This window comes from Rutilus rutilus, assembly GCF_951802725.1.
Source record: "Rutilus rutilus genome assembly, chromosome: 7".
Classification (NCBI taxonomy): Eukaryota; Metazoa; Chordata; class Actinopteri; order Cypriniformes; family Leuciscidae; genus Rutilus; species Rutilus rutilus.
This window is the reverse complement of record NC_140221.1, coordinates 33,561,467-33,578,542: the sequence shown is the minus strand read 5'-3', so window position 1 is coordinate 33,578,542 and position 17,076 is coordinate 33,561,467. Positions and strand designations below refer to the sequence as shown.

Sequence of the window (17,076 nt, the reverse complement as noted above, 5' to 3'; positions counted from 1 at the left end):
GTGCTGGGACTGGCGTCACCTTGCTCTATTAAGCTTGACTGTCCTCCTGGTCTGTGTTGAGCTTGGTAGCTTGAGCACAGGCACTTGTTCTCTTTCTCTCTCCTGTATCTGTGCCACTCTTTGATTCACCTTCAGTGAGTGCACATCTCCACATGTTCATCTCCCACTTCAAGCTCCAGCTTTAGTCTCACCCCTGGATTACTCGTCTATTTACAAAGATGACATGCCACAGGAACAAGCTATTTAGAAATCTAGAGCAGCGACTGGTTTATAAGAGGTAAGGACATCATTTAATCTCCTTTAAAAATATGCATACTTTTTTATGTAAAATACAAAACTTTACCTTTTTATGCTGTATAATGAAATTTTTATGTGTTAATAAGTTAATATGAAGGTTTTCTTGCAGACCTTTTTAGATTTGTGATGCTGTTGGTATGTCTTACGGTATGTTGTGAGTGGATATAGCTTTTTTATTAGTGTTGACCTTGGATCTGTTCTATAAAAATAAGAGTAAAAATAGTTCACACGAAATAGCATCTTTACATGATAATACAGATGATTTTCAGGAACAATGGACATTGTTTGTGAAAAATGTACACATATACACAGATGTATATAAAATATGTATGTGTGTGTGTGTGTATACATATATATACACACACATATATGTGTGTGTAAAAACAACAACAATGTCCATTGTTTCTGAAAATCATCTCTATTATCATATATATATATATATATATATATATATATATATATATATATATATATATATATATATATATATATATATATATATATATGGAGGATTTCAAGTAAAAAAGATTTTTTTTTAAATCACGCATTAAGTACAAATGATATTTTAAAACAACCTTATAGGCTATTACAGTACAAATGTAGTTTAAATTAAATATAAATAAATCAGCTTTAAATACATCATGCAAATAATTAATTTCCAAATTAACCGTTTGCTACTTTCACTGTTTAGCATATGAATCTATACTATGGACATGGAAATTTATCTTTATATCAGCTGAGGAAGCTCATAATTCTCCTGGCAAACCGCGAAAGCACATTACCCTCATTAATCAAGACACACAAAAAACTATTCTTATCCACTTATCAGTTGATGTCACAGAGAGTGCGTTTTCATTTTCCCTGCAGGTGTTTTAAGAGGGACAAATTCAGCTCACCATTTGCGAGGAGAATTAAGCATTGCGTGATCTGGCATGAATCACAGATGCACACAGGTGTGTGGAGTGGTCTGTTTGGTGCTCCACTTCAGTACTGCTGCTGCAACAATCACCACCCTCATCTGTTTTGGGCCTCATTTGCTCCATGCTTTTTAGCACGAGGCAGCAACAGAGGGAGAGAGGCCTGTCATTAAAAATTCTCTCTGTTCCCAAGGGCGATTGAAGACTAGGGGAATGACACACAAAGCTGTGGTTTTAAATGCCAGCCCAGGGAGCTGTAGGAATTAGCGGCTTGAACCGAGATGTCATGCAGGCATCAGGCAGTTTGCTTGTACCAGACCAATCAGGATTTTAGCCTGTCTGTACCACTTGATTTCAAAAGCCAAACTGTCAGGACAAAGTGTTTTATTAGCATAATAAACATGACACGCAAAGAAAGAAAGAGACGAGGAGGCTCTTGTTCAGGAAAGGCAGACATAATTAAGGCTATTAAAGTTAGGTATAAAGGTATTATAATCCGCATGTGTGTGTTTTTTTAAAGAAAACATTTATCCACGGTGCTGACGCACTCTCTAATCTAGCATTTGTCACATGCAGCCTTCACTGCTAAGAAAAGCTACCATGAGAGTGTCAGCCCAGGTTTTCATCCTTTTCATTTTGTTGGAGGACACAAAAAGATTAATTTCCTTACTCCTCTTACCTCAACTCCAGTGAATTCTCATTTATAAACCTGAGTGAGGCAGTCTCGCGCTCGCTGTTTGTCAAATAAAGAGTGCACTGCAACTGCACTTTGAGTTGAGAGAACAAGGCCACATGCACAATAGACTTTATAAAGGAATGTCTTCGTTCTATGTGGCAAATACAGATTGCCTCAAGCTATTGAATTTCAACCTACTGACAAAAACACTGCTATTTCTCTTTTAAGAACAGACTGTGCATGTCTGGTGAAGGCTTACATGCTTAAAGGGATAGTTCACCCTAAAAAATTAAAATAAACTGTCATCATTTACCCTCAAGTTGTTCCAAACCTGTATGAGTTACTTTCTTCTGCTGAACACAAAAGAAGATATTTTACATTTACATTTACATTTACATTTATTCATTTAGCTGACGCTTTTATCCAAAGCGACTTACAATTGCTATATATGTCAGAGGTCGCACGCCTCTGGAGCAACTAGGGGTTAAGTGTCTTGCTCAGGGACACATTGGTGTCTCACAGTGGATTCGAACCCAGGTCTCTCACACCAAAGGCATGTGTCTTATCCACTGCGCCACACCACCCGCGCCACATTTTAAAGAATGTATGTAAACAAACATTTTAAATGGGCCCCATTGACCTCCATAGTATTTATATATATATATATATATATATATATATATATATATATATATATATATATATATATATATATATATATATACTGTGGAAGTCAATGGGGCTCATCAACTCTTTGGTTTCCATTATTCTTCAAAATATCTTCAGTTTTGTGTTCAGCAGAAGAGAAATTTATACAGGTTTGGAACAACTTGAGAGTGAGTAAATTAATTCATTTTGGGGTGAACTATCCCTTTAAGACATGACATACACTACACATGCTAATTTAAAAGTACATGAAAGTACTGTAGAAATTAAGCTTAATCGACAGCATAGTAATTTCAAAGCATCTCTGTCGTCTTCTTTTAAAAAATCAGAAATCAAGGTTACAGCAATGCACTTAATGAAGTTCACAACATAACTTCGGGAGGAGAGAACCCATCTAATCTTTCAATTAACAGCATATAAGCAGCCGCTCACCTTGCTCTGGCATCAGCTGTTTTGGCATCCCTCCACCTCCCCAACTCCACCAATATAATTTAGGCATCTTGCTACCATACTCATCATCCAAGCATTAGTAGTCCCACTGGGGGGTATATCTAAGCTCTAGTTGAAGCTGCTTCCTCGAGTCCCTCCACTGCGGACAGCAAGCCAAATACGCTTAACCTTATTAGCTTAAAGATTATATGGGCAAAGGAACTCGTGAAGAAGTAAATGGGGCTGGTTTTTAGCAGATTTATAAAAACAGTTGAAAACGTATTATAACGTATTATAATTGTTGTTTGAACTGTAAAGTTGTTCTCATTTTAATGACATTTGGTGTTTTAAATGTTATGTTGTCATGGCAAAATAAAATATAATATAACTCTGGCTGAGTAAAAGTTTACAAATTTGCCCCGTTCACTTGTGATTGTTAGTGTCTCACTGTAAACCAGATTTTTGCTTTGTAAAGAAAAGGAGGCACAGGTTGGAATTAATTATTCTGTTTATCAACATGATGTTAAAAGCGCTGTCGATTGAGCTTAACTTGTAATAAAAAAAGACTATGTTGCATAATTGCAGGTTAGGAACAAAAATATAAATAAATAAAAAATTCAAAGAATATAAATGAAAGAGTAATTAATATTATGTAACAGGATTAGATAACTAATTCAGTTTTCTTATGTCTTCTTGTCAAGTACCACCTAGACATGCCACCTACCTAGTCATCATAACAAACATCTTCACATTAGTGTCTACCCGATGAATGGCGAGAGACACTGGATTAGAGCAGGAAACCTCTTTAGCATATTCTTCTGAGGCGAAGAGGGAGAGAACATTTCAATGTCAAGACATCAGGTTTGCTTTGATGCGAATGAATTGGATAAAAAGCAAACACTTAAGCGAAAACCTTGAAAAACTCTGCTTATGAAAAAGTATGCTCTCATTCTCTTCCCTGACAGAAGCCAATAAAGAAATCAGCTTCTATGACCCACTGAGCCAACCCGACATCAGCCTCTCAACGGTCACACCACCACTTAATCATGGAGGACTCAACAGAGGTGCGCACGGGTGGAAACTCTTTGCTGAAAGCAGTGTATCTGTGCCGCCTGAGGTTGACGCGCCTGCTGCTGGAAGGAGGGGCTTACATTAATGAAAGCAATGAGAGAGGAGAAACTCCACTGATGGTGGCCTGCAGAAGTCACCATGCCGATGCTCAGAGTGTGCCAAAACCCAAGATCATCAGGTGGGTCTCCTGTAAGTTGATTAGGTGATTGTACAATGAAACTTATATATTAGTTTTTTTATATATATACATAAAAATGCAGTTCATACACACAGTGACTCTTGAATGATGAGTGATGAATGATTAAAAATGCATATTTTTAATTTCTGAAATTAATATAATTTTGATATTTGTAAAAAATATTAGAATAGAATAAAAAAATAGAAAAAGCTGAAGAAAAATATTCTAACAACACTGCTTCTCCACAGACCCTCATTAATTGCATGAGGGTCAATACATCTCTTAAGATATCAGAATATTTGACCATTTTATAATACAAGATCATATAAGGAATCCCCCAAAAATTGAAAGTTTAAATAAAGAAAGAAAAATAAAGTTTTACCTTAAAAGATACACTGCATTTCAAAAGTTTGGGGTCAGTAAGATTTTTATTAAATAATACCTTTATTCAGCAAGGACTCATTATAAAGACTGGAGTAATTCTTGCTGATAATCCAGTTTTAAAAGATAAATAGAAAACAGTTATTCTAAATTGTAATAACATTTAACAAAATTACTATTTGTGTATTTTTGATCAAATAAATCTAGCTTTGGTGAGCATTAGACTTCTTTCAAAAACATCTTATTCTACATTTTTGGATGGTAGTGTAACAAACTTTTTTTGGATCAGATGTGTACACTTTTTACTTGATGGTAACACCACATGAGTCATTGAATCCAATGTTGAAAATGGCATAAAAGTTTTTTAAAAATCACATGAGTATATCAATAATAGTATATATCTTGATTTTTACTTATATATTTATAATTTACAAGATTTCTTTATTGTGGACACTCTGATTGACTCTCTCATTGATCCCTTCCTCTATGAGCTCACTCTAATGAAGCAATCTTCTTCTCAACAGGTATCTTCTTGAAAATGGTGCAGACCCCAACATTCAGGATAAGTCTGGTAAGACAGCCCTAATGCATGCCTGCATAGAGCGGGCGGGCGATGAGGTGCTGTCGCTTCTGCTCTCCAGTGGAGCTGACCCTAGTTTAGAGGACCACAATGGTTCCTCTGCTCTGGTCTACGCAGTTAACGCTGGAGACAAGGATGCACTGAGAGTACTACTGGACGCCTGCAAGGCCAGGGGCAAAGAAGTCATCATCATTACAACAGACAAACTACCCTCTGGAAGACAAATGACCAAACAGTATCTGAACGTACCACCACCTCCAAATCTTGAGGACCGGTTGCACTGTGCCTCCGCGTCATGTATGTGCCCCTCTGAAATGAATCTTTTTACCCAGCATAGCTCACCTTCCACCAACAACCAATCTGAGACCCTGGGATCCACTCCAACACTTCCCACATCCAAGGCAGGATCACCGACTCAAGATTCAAGCCCTCTGCAAGCGGCTAGTGTGGTGAAGCTGCTGCATCTACAGAGGCTTAACTCAGAGCCCTGGCTGAAGATCCCTCCTTCTCTGCTCCTACAGCAAAGCAAGTCCTCATCCTTGACCGAGGAACTTCTAGATATCACCCCCGAAGAGGAGCTCTCATTTGGGTACAATGGTTGCAGACCTCTACTGAGAACGAAGGTAGCTCGGCACCAAAGCATTGACGTCAAAGACTCTACTTGTCTGCTTAGAGCCTCTGAGACAACATCTGATGGTGAAAGAGAACTAACAAAAGAACAGAAATGGCTCAGTAGAAAAATGTCCTACGATGGTGAGTTGCTACCGCACTCTTCCTCACATCAGAACCTCAAGCAGGCATCCATCTCAGATACTGCTACTGTGGATCGGGACCCAGAATGCCTTCCCAACCTGGCTGTTTCAAGCCTGCGCAATGTGTTTCGTCGCCGCAACTTCGGAATGGACCACTACAGTTCTGACTCTCAGTTGCCTCAATTTGGGAGCCAACCCTCTGAAGACCTCGGGAAGGCTGGAGAAGGAGGAGGAGGAGGAGGAGGAAGTGGGGGGACGGAGAAACGTAAGCTTGTTACAAGCCGCTCCTCCACTCTCTCTGGATCCAGAGAGTCTCTGGAGAGTGTCGTTCAGAGGAGGAGCCCTGCGATGCTGGAGCGGAGGGGATCTGGAGCCCTACTCCTAGACCATATCTCACAAACCCGCCCTGGTTATCTGCCACCTCTTAATCCGCATGCACCCATTCCAGATATCAAAGTCAACACCAGTGTTGGCGTCAACAGTGGAAGCAAGCCTGTGGCAGGAACTTCACCCATTGTTCCTGCATTGAGGCATTTTGTCCCCATTGCCCCGAGCCATCCCAGAGATCTCAAGAACAAGAAGAGTCTGTTAAGAAGACACTCCATGCAAACTGAGCAGATCAAGCAGCTGGTCAATTTTGAGGAAATCTTTGGTCAGTAAACATCACAGAGGAAAGTTGTGGTAAATATAGAAATTTATAGGAACAGAATACATTTTAAATATGAATCATAATAAACATAAACCACATCCTAAAATGCACTTTCCAGACTGGACAGTGGTAATATGTTTATTTTGACTATTGTAAACTTTGCTGCACTTTACTGCTGTTCTTTGTACTCTCACTCATTAGTGCACTGAATCAGAATACTGAAACGTTGCTGCTGTTTAATGTACTGCTGTCTCTTTAAACCGGATTTATGCCTGCAATGTCTTTGTATTTACAACAGACAAATTGTAACTTGTGACTTGTGACTGCATAAAACAACACTTTCAGTTTCTTGCGTATATTACAGTATATACAATTAAGCATTGTATAATAGCATTCAGTATCATTGGACATATTAAGAGCTAATTTACTGCATTAATAAATTAAACAAACAATGTAACAGATAACAACACTTTCGCGTTCTTGCATATTTCATTGTTATACACTACTGTTCAAAAGTTTGGGGTCAGTACTCAGTAACATATATTAACGATTTCTTTTTTTAAATAAATGCTGTTCTTTTTAACTTTCTATTCATCAAAGAATGCTGAAAAATGTCCACACACACACCAAAAAAAACAATTATTCAGCAGTTTCCACGTGTGAAATGTTACTTGAGCACCAAATCAGCATATTAAAATGATTTCTGAAGGATCATGTGACACTGAAGACTGGAGTAATGATGCTGAAAATTTTGTTTTGCATCACAGGAATACATTTTATACTAAAGTAGAAAACATTTATTTTACACTGTAATAATATTTTACAATAGTAATATTTTTTATTGTATCTTTGATCAAATACATTTAGCCTTAGTGAGCATTAGAGACTTCTTTTAAAAACATTTTAAAAATCTCCAAACTTTTGAATGGTAGTGCATATTAATAATAAGGATAAGCATTTTTTCCCATTCTTTTATTATTCATTTGTAATGACAAACTGTAAATATACAAAATGTTACAAAATGCAAATGTAGAAAGTAAGACTCGGATACAGAGTACATTACATGTTACAGTACATGTATATTGTGTTTAGCTGTTATTCTTTGCTAAGGCAATAGCTGATTCCATCTAAAGTTGCGAATTTAACTTATGCGCACAATTGGAATATAGCATTCAGCCACAGGGGCTCTTTTTGCTACATTGTAAATGACTTGCGTCTCAGAGCGTGCAGACGAAATGCAATAACCACTGTCATGTTATCTTGTGTTCGGATGCCTGGTGTTTGGGAACGCAATAATGTGAGATGCTTCTGGGGGGGAATTAAACCACATCATTTTGATGACAGACTTTGGCTCATGCATTTCAGAATGACCAAACCAGCATTTGAGATGCTGTGCAATGAAACTGGCCAGTCCTGGTTAGTCCAGTTATCCAATCACATCCTCTGCTGAGTTAAAGTCACATGAGTTTTTTGTTGCACATCAAGGGATTTATTCTGTAAAAGTGTTTCCATCATAGTTTATGAGCATGTCTTCTTATCGGATAAAAAATGTATCCGCCTCAATTGAGAGCATGTTTTTATGCAAATTATTTATGTTTATGCTCATCTTGGCGTTTCCATCCAGCATTTTTTTAATGTGATAAAAAAAATAGGCGGATGGAAGCATAGCTAATGTCCTTAAGTTTAATTGATTTTTTTAGGAGTAGCCAGGTAGTCCCTTAAATTGTTTGAACTGTGATTCTAAAAGATCATAGTAGATCCTGGTTTTGTTGAAGTTTTGCCTGTAGGGCAACAGATCTTCCACATTAAGAACATCATCCTTGCCTGTCCATACAGTCAGGCTGTACCTTAGAGAGAGAGAGAGAAGACAAGAAGATGTTAAACAGAACCTCATTAAGGCTGACATTAAGGCAAAGCTCAATCATCTTCACCAGTGAATAAAAATGTATGAATGGTGCTTTTAATTTGGCATCTTAATATGAAAGTGACAATTAACATTGCGCTTATAAGGAACTTGTTTTTTTCCACACAAGGAACTATGCTTTTTCACAGAATTAATAATGACCTTACTTCCCCTTAACTTGTTCTGAGTGACTGCAATCACCCTCAAAATCTAACTTAAGAGAGGGAGAAGACTGGTGAAGAGCACTATCTCTGTAGAGGAGGCTTAAACCTTCCCTTCACATCCTGTAATACCTCAACACCGTCCTTCAGATAAAGCAATGAGTTTCTATTCCAGTCACAAACAAGTGTAATAGACGAGCCAGAACCAAATTATCCAGCAAGAAATTACAAAGCATTAGGATGAACTTAATTGTGTCCTTGCTTATATAATATGAATCAATCTCCGAGGTAATAAAAAGACTCCTTCACAGAGATGTGTGGCTTAATAGCATCTATAATAGTAAATCTGGACATACATTTAAATAGACTGATTAATTTCTCACCGGTCTGAACGCTCTAAAAGCCACTGGAACTGTGGGAAGGACACAGGAATGAGAGCTGCACGGACTGGAAATGTGACCGGTTGCTTTAGGGATCTGCATAATTCTTCCATCTGATGAACCATCTCCCAGCTATAGCCTATTTCTCAGAACAACACAAAGACAGAAAGCAAATACTAATCAAGGTCTGAATTATAAGGAAGTCAAAGCAAAAGGCTGGTGGCAAAAAGCTTAAAAAAATATTTATACAAGAATAGACGCTAACAAACAAATTTGTCAGTGGAGGTAACATGTCAACACTACATAGTGTTGTGTATATAAATGAGTCTGAAAGATTTTTTAAATGTTTTTGAAAGAAGTCTTGCTCACCAATTCTGCATTTAGTTGATAAAAAATACAGTAAAAAGAACTGTTTCAATTTTATTATCTTTTAAAATGTAATTTATTCCTCTGATAGCAAAGCTGAATTTTCTGCATCATCACTCCAGTCTTCAGTGTCACATGATCCTTCAGAAATCATTCTAATAAGTTGATTTGGTGCTTAAGTAACATTTCTAATTATTATCATTAAAAACAGTTGTGCTGCTTAATATTTGTGTGTTAACCATGATTTAAGGCATTTTTTCAGGCTTCTTTGATGAATACAAAGTTCAAATAAACAGAATTTATTTGATTTAGAAATTATTTGATACATTATAAATGCTTTTAATGTCACCTTTGATAAATTGAATGCATCATTTCTGATGTCTGTAAAGTCTTACTTTATTTAAATAAAAAAATCTAACTGACCCCAGACTTTTGAACAGTTGAGTATATACACCATATATATAGCACACACCACTGATTGTGAATAAAAACAAAACTTAAGTGCTTTTCACCTTAGTGTAGTAACAATCTTCTTACCACGATTGTCTACGTCTACATCCCATCCAGTGGTCCAACCCAAAGAGAGAACATCATTTTCTGATCTTTGAGCCACTTCCTGTAGAAAAACATGAGGATCCAAAGGGGTGGCTTTGCCACCAGGGCCAGGAAGAACATCAGCATTGATCCACACGGGTCCCTGCAGCTGATCTCGGACCTCTTCGAGTAGAATCATGGATTGGGATACAGCTGCGAGACTGTGAATCAAAATGACAAGTTGATCTGTCACTCATTCATAAGCAGCAAGGTCACTGTGGGAGAAATCAATCCAAACAAACACTATGACTACTGTCAAAATAAGCATTATTAAATCTAAGAATAAAAACGCTGTGCTATTTAAAAAGGAAAAATCACCTTTTGAAGTCCAATTTTATTCCTTTGCCTGATTTCACAACTTCTTTAAGCCAGTCCTGCAGAGTTATATCACTGTCATTGTCAGGCGGGTGAGCCATAATGGGTTCTTTTGGATCTTGACCCCTGAGAAGAACATCTGCTTCAATCATCTGTGCAGAACCTCAATGAAGAGCAAAGGCAAGAGTGAGAAAACATTATCATAACACGCATTATTTCTCAAACTCGATCATATGTTGTCATGAGAAAAGCCTAAGGGTAAAGTAGTGCAGGAGCAAAGTAAATGCTTCTTCATACTTTGTAATGCATACTCACCTCGAAGAGCCTCTATGAGTTTGCTCTTGCTGTTTACTGCATGATACCACTCAATATCAGCAGCATCTTTTCTTTTTATCGTCCCCTTGTTGAGGAAATATTCCAGTGTGTGTTCACTCATTGATCCTACGACTATACAACATTACCAAGTTTAGTCCAAGTCCTGAATTTACAGAGATTATTATTTATTTATTTATTTGACCAATGCAGTGACACAGCTAGGCAAGTTAGCTTTCTTACCTTTGGAGTTTGACAGTGTCTGTAATTTGAGGTAGCAAACGAACAAAGATGCGATAACAGTGCCACATAAGATAAAACGGTACCATTTATGTCTAACCAAACCCATGTATTGTTATAAATAATGTCCTTTTTTGCGAACATAACATTTGCATTACATTACGACAGCTAACGGAAACCGGTAGCATAAAGCATTGTGGGATATGTAGTTATCCAGTCCTCTGCACATCGCGCTTTTACTACGTCTTTCTCAGAGACGTTGACCGGCTCTCGTCTTTCCCACGTCAATTGTTATATTAATAATAATAATAATGAAGATACGTTTTAAATAGCCTACAGGTAATTTTAAAATTGAAATAATGAGAATGTAAATATATTATTTTAACACACTTGTAGCAAAATATTGTTGAAATTTATATATATTGTTTATTTTGTAAAGAAATGTAGCTATACACAGGCACTTTTAATCTATAAACACTAATTGCAAGCATAAGTTGTTGGATCAAAAGGTAGGCTACTGGGCTAATTGAAAAGCTTACATTCAATCAAGTTTGTCCAAACTTTTACTACAAAATGTTCACTTTTGTTTAGCTGCCGAGACAAAAATGAAAGATTAGTAGCAGTTTTTGTTAGCAATATCATTCAGTTCAGATTTTTTGTTTGTATGCTTTTGATGCATCGATTTATTTTTCTAATCCATTTAGATGTGCTTTATGGATCTTAGATCCTATCAACTCTTGTTATTGCGAGTTTGTACTTAGAATTCTGGGTAATTTTGGTTCTGTTATCCAAGGTTATTCTCTGGGTTACCTGGTGTCCTAGTTTAGTAGTAGCCTAGGCCTACATAATATGAAGATAATGCAGGCATTTTTACTTTTGAAAAAATACAACTTGAAACTTCCTTATTTTCTCATTATTTTAAACATCTTTATTGTCAGGTTTAGTTTCTCTCATTTCGGTGGATTTGGAGGTCTGCTCATCATCAGCTGTAGGGCTGTCAGGGACAGTGAGATGTTGTGATCCATGGCTGTCTGAGTATATACCGTCTCCTTCTCTGCTCCATTCGCTCTCCAAAGAAGCCTCTGTTTTTGTATTACTGTCTTTGTGTGAGGGTTCCAGCTCCTCTAGCTGCATCTGGAGACGTTTTTCCAAGTCTTCAGTGTTTCGTGCCAACATGTAGCTCACCTTCCTCTGATGTGCCAAGGCCTCCTCTTTGTCATTTAACTGAAGGAGGAAGACAACTAAAAAGTAGTAAACTCAAAATGTAATGTTAGGGAATATATAGAGTATATATACACCCCTCAAATTTCAGCAAACATTTCAGTATATCTTCTCAAGGGAATATACTATAAAAATGAAACTTGGATATATTTTAGAGTAGTCAATATGCTGCTTGTATAGCAGTATATATTTACTGTCCTCTGAAAATAACTCAACATACAGCCATTATTGTCAAAATAGCTGGCAATAAAAGTGAGTACACCCTAAGTGATAATAGCTGTACGTCGTTTAATCATGAAAAAGCCACATGTCCAATTCATCTTGTTCATATTTTTGTCTGCTTGACAGGACCATATAAATTTGTGTATCTTGTATTAGAGCAATTACAATTTGTGCTTTGAGTACAATTCTCTCATACTGACCACTGGATGTTCAACATGGCACCTCATGGCAAAGAACTCTAAGGATTTGAGAATTAGAATTGTTGCTCTCCACAAAGATGGCCTAGGCTATAAGAAGATTGGTAACACCCTAAAACTGAGTTACAGTACAGGCCAGGGTCCCAGCAACACCCTGTGCAGCTCTGGTGAATTCCATGCCCAGGAGGATTAAGGCAGTGGTAGATAACAATGGTGCTCACACAAAATATCGACACTTTGGACACAGTTTTGACATGTTCACTTAGGCTGTACTCACTTTTGTTGCCAGTTATTTTGACAATAATGGCTGTGTTGAGTTATTTTCAGAGGACAGTAAATATATACTGCTATACAAGCAGCACATTGACGACTATAAAATATATCCAAGTTTAATTTCTATAGTATTGTCCCTTGAGAAGATATACTAAATGTTTGCTGAAATGTGAGGGATGTACTCACTTTTGTGAGATACTGTGTGTGTATATATATAAATATATATATATATATATATATATATATATAGTATACTGACCAGATCAAGCAGCATATGCAGTGTTTCATTTGAATCGGCTGTTATCTTTTCTTCGCTTGTTGTGGGCAGAAATTTTTTCAGTCTTTCACCTACACTGAGAGACCCTCGCTTTCCTTTAAAAAAAAAAATAATAATAAAACGAATTACTGTAAATAAAAAGAATCCCATTGTAAAATTACAGCATTGTGCCACATGACACTGCAATTACCTGAATAGTAATATTTAATAAAAAGAAAACAAAAAAATAACAAAAGCACATTACAAAATTACAAAAAAATTAAACTGAAATAAAAAATTAAACTGAACATATAAAGACAAGAGCTAATTCAAAATATTCATAAACACTACAATAGTATATAAATAATACTAAAATAACACTGGGCTTTCACTTGAGCCAAAAAAAAGCACAATTTACAATACCATCATTGTCAGATTTGATTGGTGATTTGACATTTTACTGACACTAAATCTTAGGTAAGATTTCGGTGGACATCTTTAATGAAGGTGAAATACGTTGCACTGCATGATTTGGCACCATCCTCAGGTTTTAGCTATAAAACTGAGCAGCCCTTTACCCCTCTCATGTCTTTGGTAATGCGGCTGGTGTCTTTCTGTCTCAGCCTGTCGGAGCACGTTTTCACCGACTCTCCTGAGCTGTTGCTCAAAGGCGATACGGAAAGCATCCATCATGACGTAAGCCTCCTCCTTCCTCTTCTGCTGCTCCTCCAGCTAATGCAGACAAATGCACTGTGTTACAAGACCCTCAAAGACAAATGAGCAAAGCCAGCCCTGTAATGGTTAATACATGCATTGGTACAAGGTAATGGAACTGAAGTATTGACAAATACAAGATGAGTACCTCTTGCTTGAGCTGGAGAACCTGTTTGCGACTTGCAGCAGCACTTCTAGCACAAGAGCATGGCTTGCCCCCATTAGAGTTACACTGGCATGCCCCATACACCGCCAACTTAACAACAAGATAAAGAGGACAGAGAGCTGTTTACTACAGAACAGAGCTATTTAACACAGACTACAATTCACCAACATTACCTCCAGAGCTGAACCGTCTGTTCTGAGGCTGCAGGAAGGCTGGGTACTCTGGAAGTCCCTTCTTTCCTTAGTACTAAGCATGGACAGGAGCTCCAGACATTTTTGGCTCAGAGCTAAGACACAAAACACACAAATATGTACTGGGAACAAACCAGTTATTGGGTCATCAAAAAAAAAAAAGAAGGAAATATGATGTGACTTACATGCATTCTCTGTCCTGTGCTCCTGGTGCTCTTTCATTTTCTCCTCTAGTGCTTTCTTTAGGGCTTCATTTTCTGCCAACACCCTGAGGTGGTATTTACATGAACCAATGAGATGTGGCCATTTTTATAGTTCGTTAATGCATATTTCAAGTCTTAATGGATACATTATTAAAAAGACTCTTTTTTATCAAAATAAAGCAAAATGGTTTGCAGGTGGCATTTCACATTGACTATAAAGACGCAATGAAATCAGTGTTGCCAAGTCTGCGGTTTTCCCGTGGAATTGGGCTACTTTTACACTGTTGCCGGGGTTTGTTTTTTAGTCTGCTGGAGCCCCTGGAACTCGATTTTTAACCCCCCAAAAAGCGATTTTTATGGGGAAACCCAACTGGAACGTGATTGGGCTAGTTTTGGCTGTGATTTGGTGGACTTTGAATAACAGTTGGGCTGATTTTGTTACACAGACCTGGCAACCTTGAATGAAATGGAAGTAGCAGCAAATCTTTTCTTCTGTATTGTGACGTATATCCGAGGGTAACAGATCATTGGGGGAAAAAAACGTAGAATAGGGACTTGGTTCTATCCATTAGTTGTTGACTGGATTTTGAGGTGTGGGCATTGCCCTCAAAAGTAGAGACAGATGGACAGGACACAAGCTTGCAGGGGTTTAAGTGCACTAAATATTTGGAGAAGTCCTGCATATGTCACCAAAAAGACGTCGGAAGGTCCAGTTATGACATTTTGATGAAACATTGCAAGGTCAAAAAATGAAATATGGATGAATTGTTCATAACATCTATAACATGCATTTACAAAATAACTGATAGTCTTTTTGCATGGGTATACCTCTCATACTTTAAACTCCATGAGTTTTCCACATTCTTGAACTGCACCTGGTTGAAGGTGATCTCCCACTGCAGTGCATTAACCTCCTGTGTGGAAACAATTTCACAGGAATGAGACCCTATTTTCAGGAATATGCTTGAATTAAAAATATATTTTTTAAAGATGTAGTTGTTTGAGTAGGTCACCTTTTCTAGGACCTTGGTCCTCTCTTCACTCTTCTGAAGCAATATTTTACTATGACAAGTAGCTTTGTCCAAGATTGCCTTTGAGGACAAAATGTAGCACACTTCATAATAAATGACATAAATAAATGAGACTTAATTAAACAATAACGATATTAATTATAATATTTTTAAATACCTGTCCTTGCAAGATCCTAAGAGCCTCGTGTTTCCCCTCCAGGTGGCGATGAGTGACCTCCAGTTCGGTGCGTAACAGCTCCACTTCCTGATATAGAGCGAAGAAGATTTGCATACACCTGAGACATGTTCATATGTAAAGATACATTTTTTCTTTACTCCATTTAAAAAACTCATAAAGGAGCCACTTTTCTGTGACTCTAATGTGTGAGACATGGCAAATTATTGTGTTTGATCTTTTATTTATTTATTACACTCATTAGTGCAAATCTGTGAGTTCACCTCTGTGACCTCCTGTAGTCTTCTCTGCAGCTCTTCACTTGTGTCCTCAGAGGAGCTTTCTATAAAAGAATGCCGTTAACTTTAGAAAATAAGATACTTTTGTTTTTTGCATGTCCGCACATGGTTTTCTAGGATTGCCAACACATCATATCCTGGTAGTAGTGTGGTTCTCAAATAACTATTGTTGAATATTTGTTTAAGTACAGAATTGCTCAAGCAAGTACACAAAGTCAACTCCCTGATAAGAAATAGCAGGTGTTAACTTCACCAAACACCACAAATCAACAGAGCATGCAAATAATAACCCCCTACAGAGTTTGGAGTACATTACCAGGAAAGTATCCTCTTTGTAAAGCTTTTAAACATAACACACTTATTATGTGGTTCATACAGTATCTAGATTAGTCTGCTCCGTGTCCATGAAAGAATCAAAGAGGTTTGACAGGTTTAAATTACTTTAAAGGAAAGTCCAGAAAACTGACCAGACTGTCTTTTCTCCCGCTGTGCAACTCGTTCAGCTTCCAGTTCTTCCCTAAAAACAGCATACATAGTTCTGCATGATGTCCAGGAGAATGGTCCATTGCTTCTCTCGCTGCCCCCTTTGATTGGCCGTGACTGGGACAAGAAGTCCAGAAACCTCCCCCTGCTCTTTATTTGTGGGAGATGGTCATGATGTCCTCTGGATCTGGCCCCCATGCCATCACCCAGATCCCCCTCTGCCATATCATCTTCTGTGAGGCATTGAGGGCATGAACCCTCACCCTGCATCACAACAAACTATTGAAGAAAAAAAGAGTGAGCGCATTAGACACAAAACGAAGTATATCAAGCATGTTGAGTACTACGTAGCCCATATTTAAATGCATTAAAAGTGACATCTCTTTAAATGTTTGATAGTCAAAACAGCAGACATGGAAATGTTAAATCGAGCTGTAAACGTATCTACGTAAAACGAAACTTTTAGCATTCATTGAGTGTAGAGGAAGAATACATAACCATTACAAACCTGTCCGTGGGGAGATGTTTTTGTATTTCGCCGACAAGAACAACGGCGAAATTCCACATCAATATCTTTCCGCTTTGAGGAAGTGAAACTTCTGTAAAGGGGCGTGTCTTTCTTGACAGGTGCTTTATTACAAAAGTACGTACTGTAGAACAAGAAATGTCGCTCTAACAAGGGGTTTCAAGCTTCACAGTGCAGGGGCTAAGTCAATAACAATAATAACTTTCATAAAATCATTCATAAACATTAGCCTACAAGTATTATCCTGACTTTCCTCTTTTGCGTTTCCCGTTG

General features: G+C 37.5%; 3 protein-coding genes across 3 annotated transcripts; 1 reads left to right on the top strand and 2 right to left on the bottom strand.

Annotated features, from left to right (window-relative positions):
* The first annotated feature begins 213 nt into the window (after positions 1-213).
* ankrd34bb (ankyrin repeat domain 34Bb) lies at positions 214-6,999 on the top strand. Its single transcript, XM_084413184.1, has 3 exons — positions 214-277; positions 3,951-4,234; positions 5,140-6,999. The coding sequence occupies exons 2-3, from the start codon at positions 4,032-4,034 to the stop codon at positions 6,605-6,607; spliced, it is 1,671 nt and encodes a 556-aa protein (XP_084269310.1). The 5' UTR covers positions 214-277; positions 3,951-4,031; the 3' UTR covers positions 6,608-6,999.
* Positions 7,000-7,559: 560 nt separating this feature from the next.
* On the bottom strand, positions 7,560-11,055 carry fam151b (family with sequence similarity 151 member B). The gene is made up of 6 exons (XM_084413810.1): positions 10,871-11,055; positions 10,631-10,762; positions 10,319-10,478; positions 9,944-10,161; positions 9,044-9,179; positions 7,560-8,443 (listed from the first exon to the last, which is right to left on the bottom strand). Exons 1-6 carry the CDS (start codon positions 10,974-10,976, stop codon positions 8,293-8,295), a joined length of 903 nt encoding a protein of 300 aa, XP_084269936.1. The 5' UTR covers positions 10,977-11,055; the 3' UTR covers positions 7,560-8,292.
* A 700-nt stretch (positions 11,056-11,755) lies between these two features.
* ccdc125 (coiled-coil domain containing 125) lies at positions 11,756-16,891 on the bottom strand. The gene is made up of 12 exons (XM_084413809.1): positions 16,786-16,891; positions 16,262-16,556; positions 15,780-15,838; positions 15,499-15,585; positions 15,324-15,401; positions 15,139-15,224; positions 14,293-14,375; positions 14,090-14,202; positions 13,899-14,006; positions 13,615-13,768; positions 13,040-13,152; positions 11,756-12,091 (listed from the first exon to the last, which is right to left on the bottom strand). The coding sequence occupies exons 2-12, from the start codon at positions 16,545-16,547 to the stop codon at positions 11,786-11,788; spliced, it is 1,473 nt and encodes a 490-aa protein (XP_084269935.1). The 5' UTR covers positions 16,548-16,556; positions 16,786-16,891; the 3' UTR covers positions 11,756-11,785.
* Positions 16,892-17,076: the final 185 nt, after the last annotated feature.

Bases quoted from the DNA above. Each gene is read 5' to 3' on its own strand.
- ankrd34bb (XM_084413184.1), top strand. From the start codon at position 4,032: ATGGAGGACTCAACAGAGGTGCGCACGGGTGGAAACTCTTTGCTGAAA. The intron at 4,235-5,139 runs GTGGGTCTCCTG...TCTTCTCAACAG, and splicing joins CCAAAACCCAAGATCATCAG to GTATCTTCTTGAAAATGGTG.
- fam151b (XM_084413810.1), bottom strand. From the start codon at position 10,976: ATGGGTTTGGTTAGACATAAATGGTACCGTTTTATCTTATGTGGCACT. The intron at 10,479-10,630 runs GTGAGTATGCAT...CTCTTCATTGAG, and splicing joins ACTCATAGAGGCTCTTCGAG to GTTCTGCACAGATGATTGAA. The intron at 8,444-9,043 runs GTGAGAAATTAA...TCTCTCTCTAAG, and splicing joins CTTTTAGAGCGTTCAGACCG to GTACAGCCTGACTGTATGGA.
- ccdc125 (XM_084413809.1), bottom strand. From the start codon at position 16,547: ATGCAGGGTGAGGGTTCATGCCCTCAATGCCTCACAGAAGATGATATG. The intron at 15,586-15,779 runs GTGAACTCACAG...GCTCTATATCAG, and splicing joins GACTACAGGAGGTCACAGAG to GAAGTGGAGCTGTTACGCAC. The intron at 13,153-13,614 runs GTAAAGGGCTGC...TTTTTTTTAAAG, and splicing joins TTACCAAAGACATGAGAGGG to GAAAGCGAGGGTCTCTCAGT.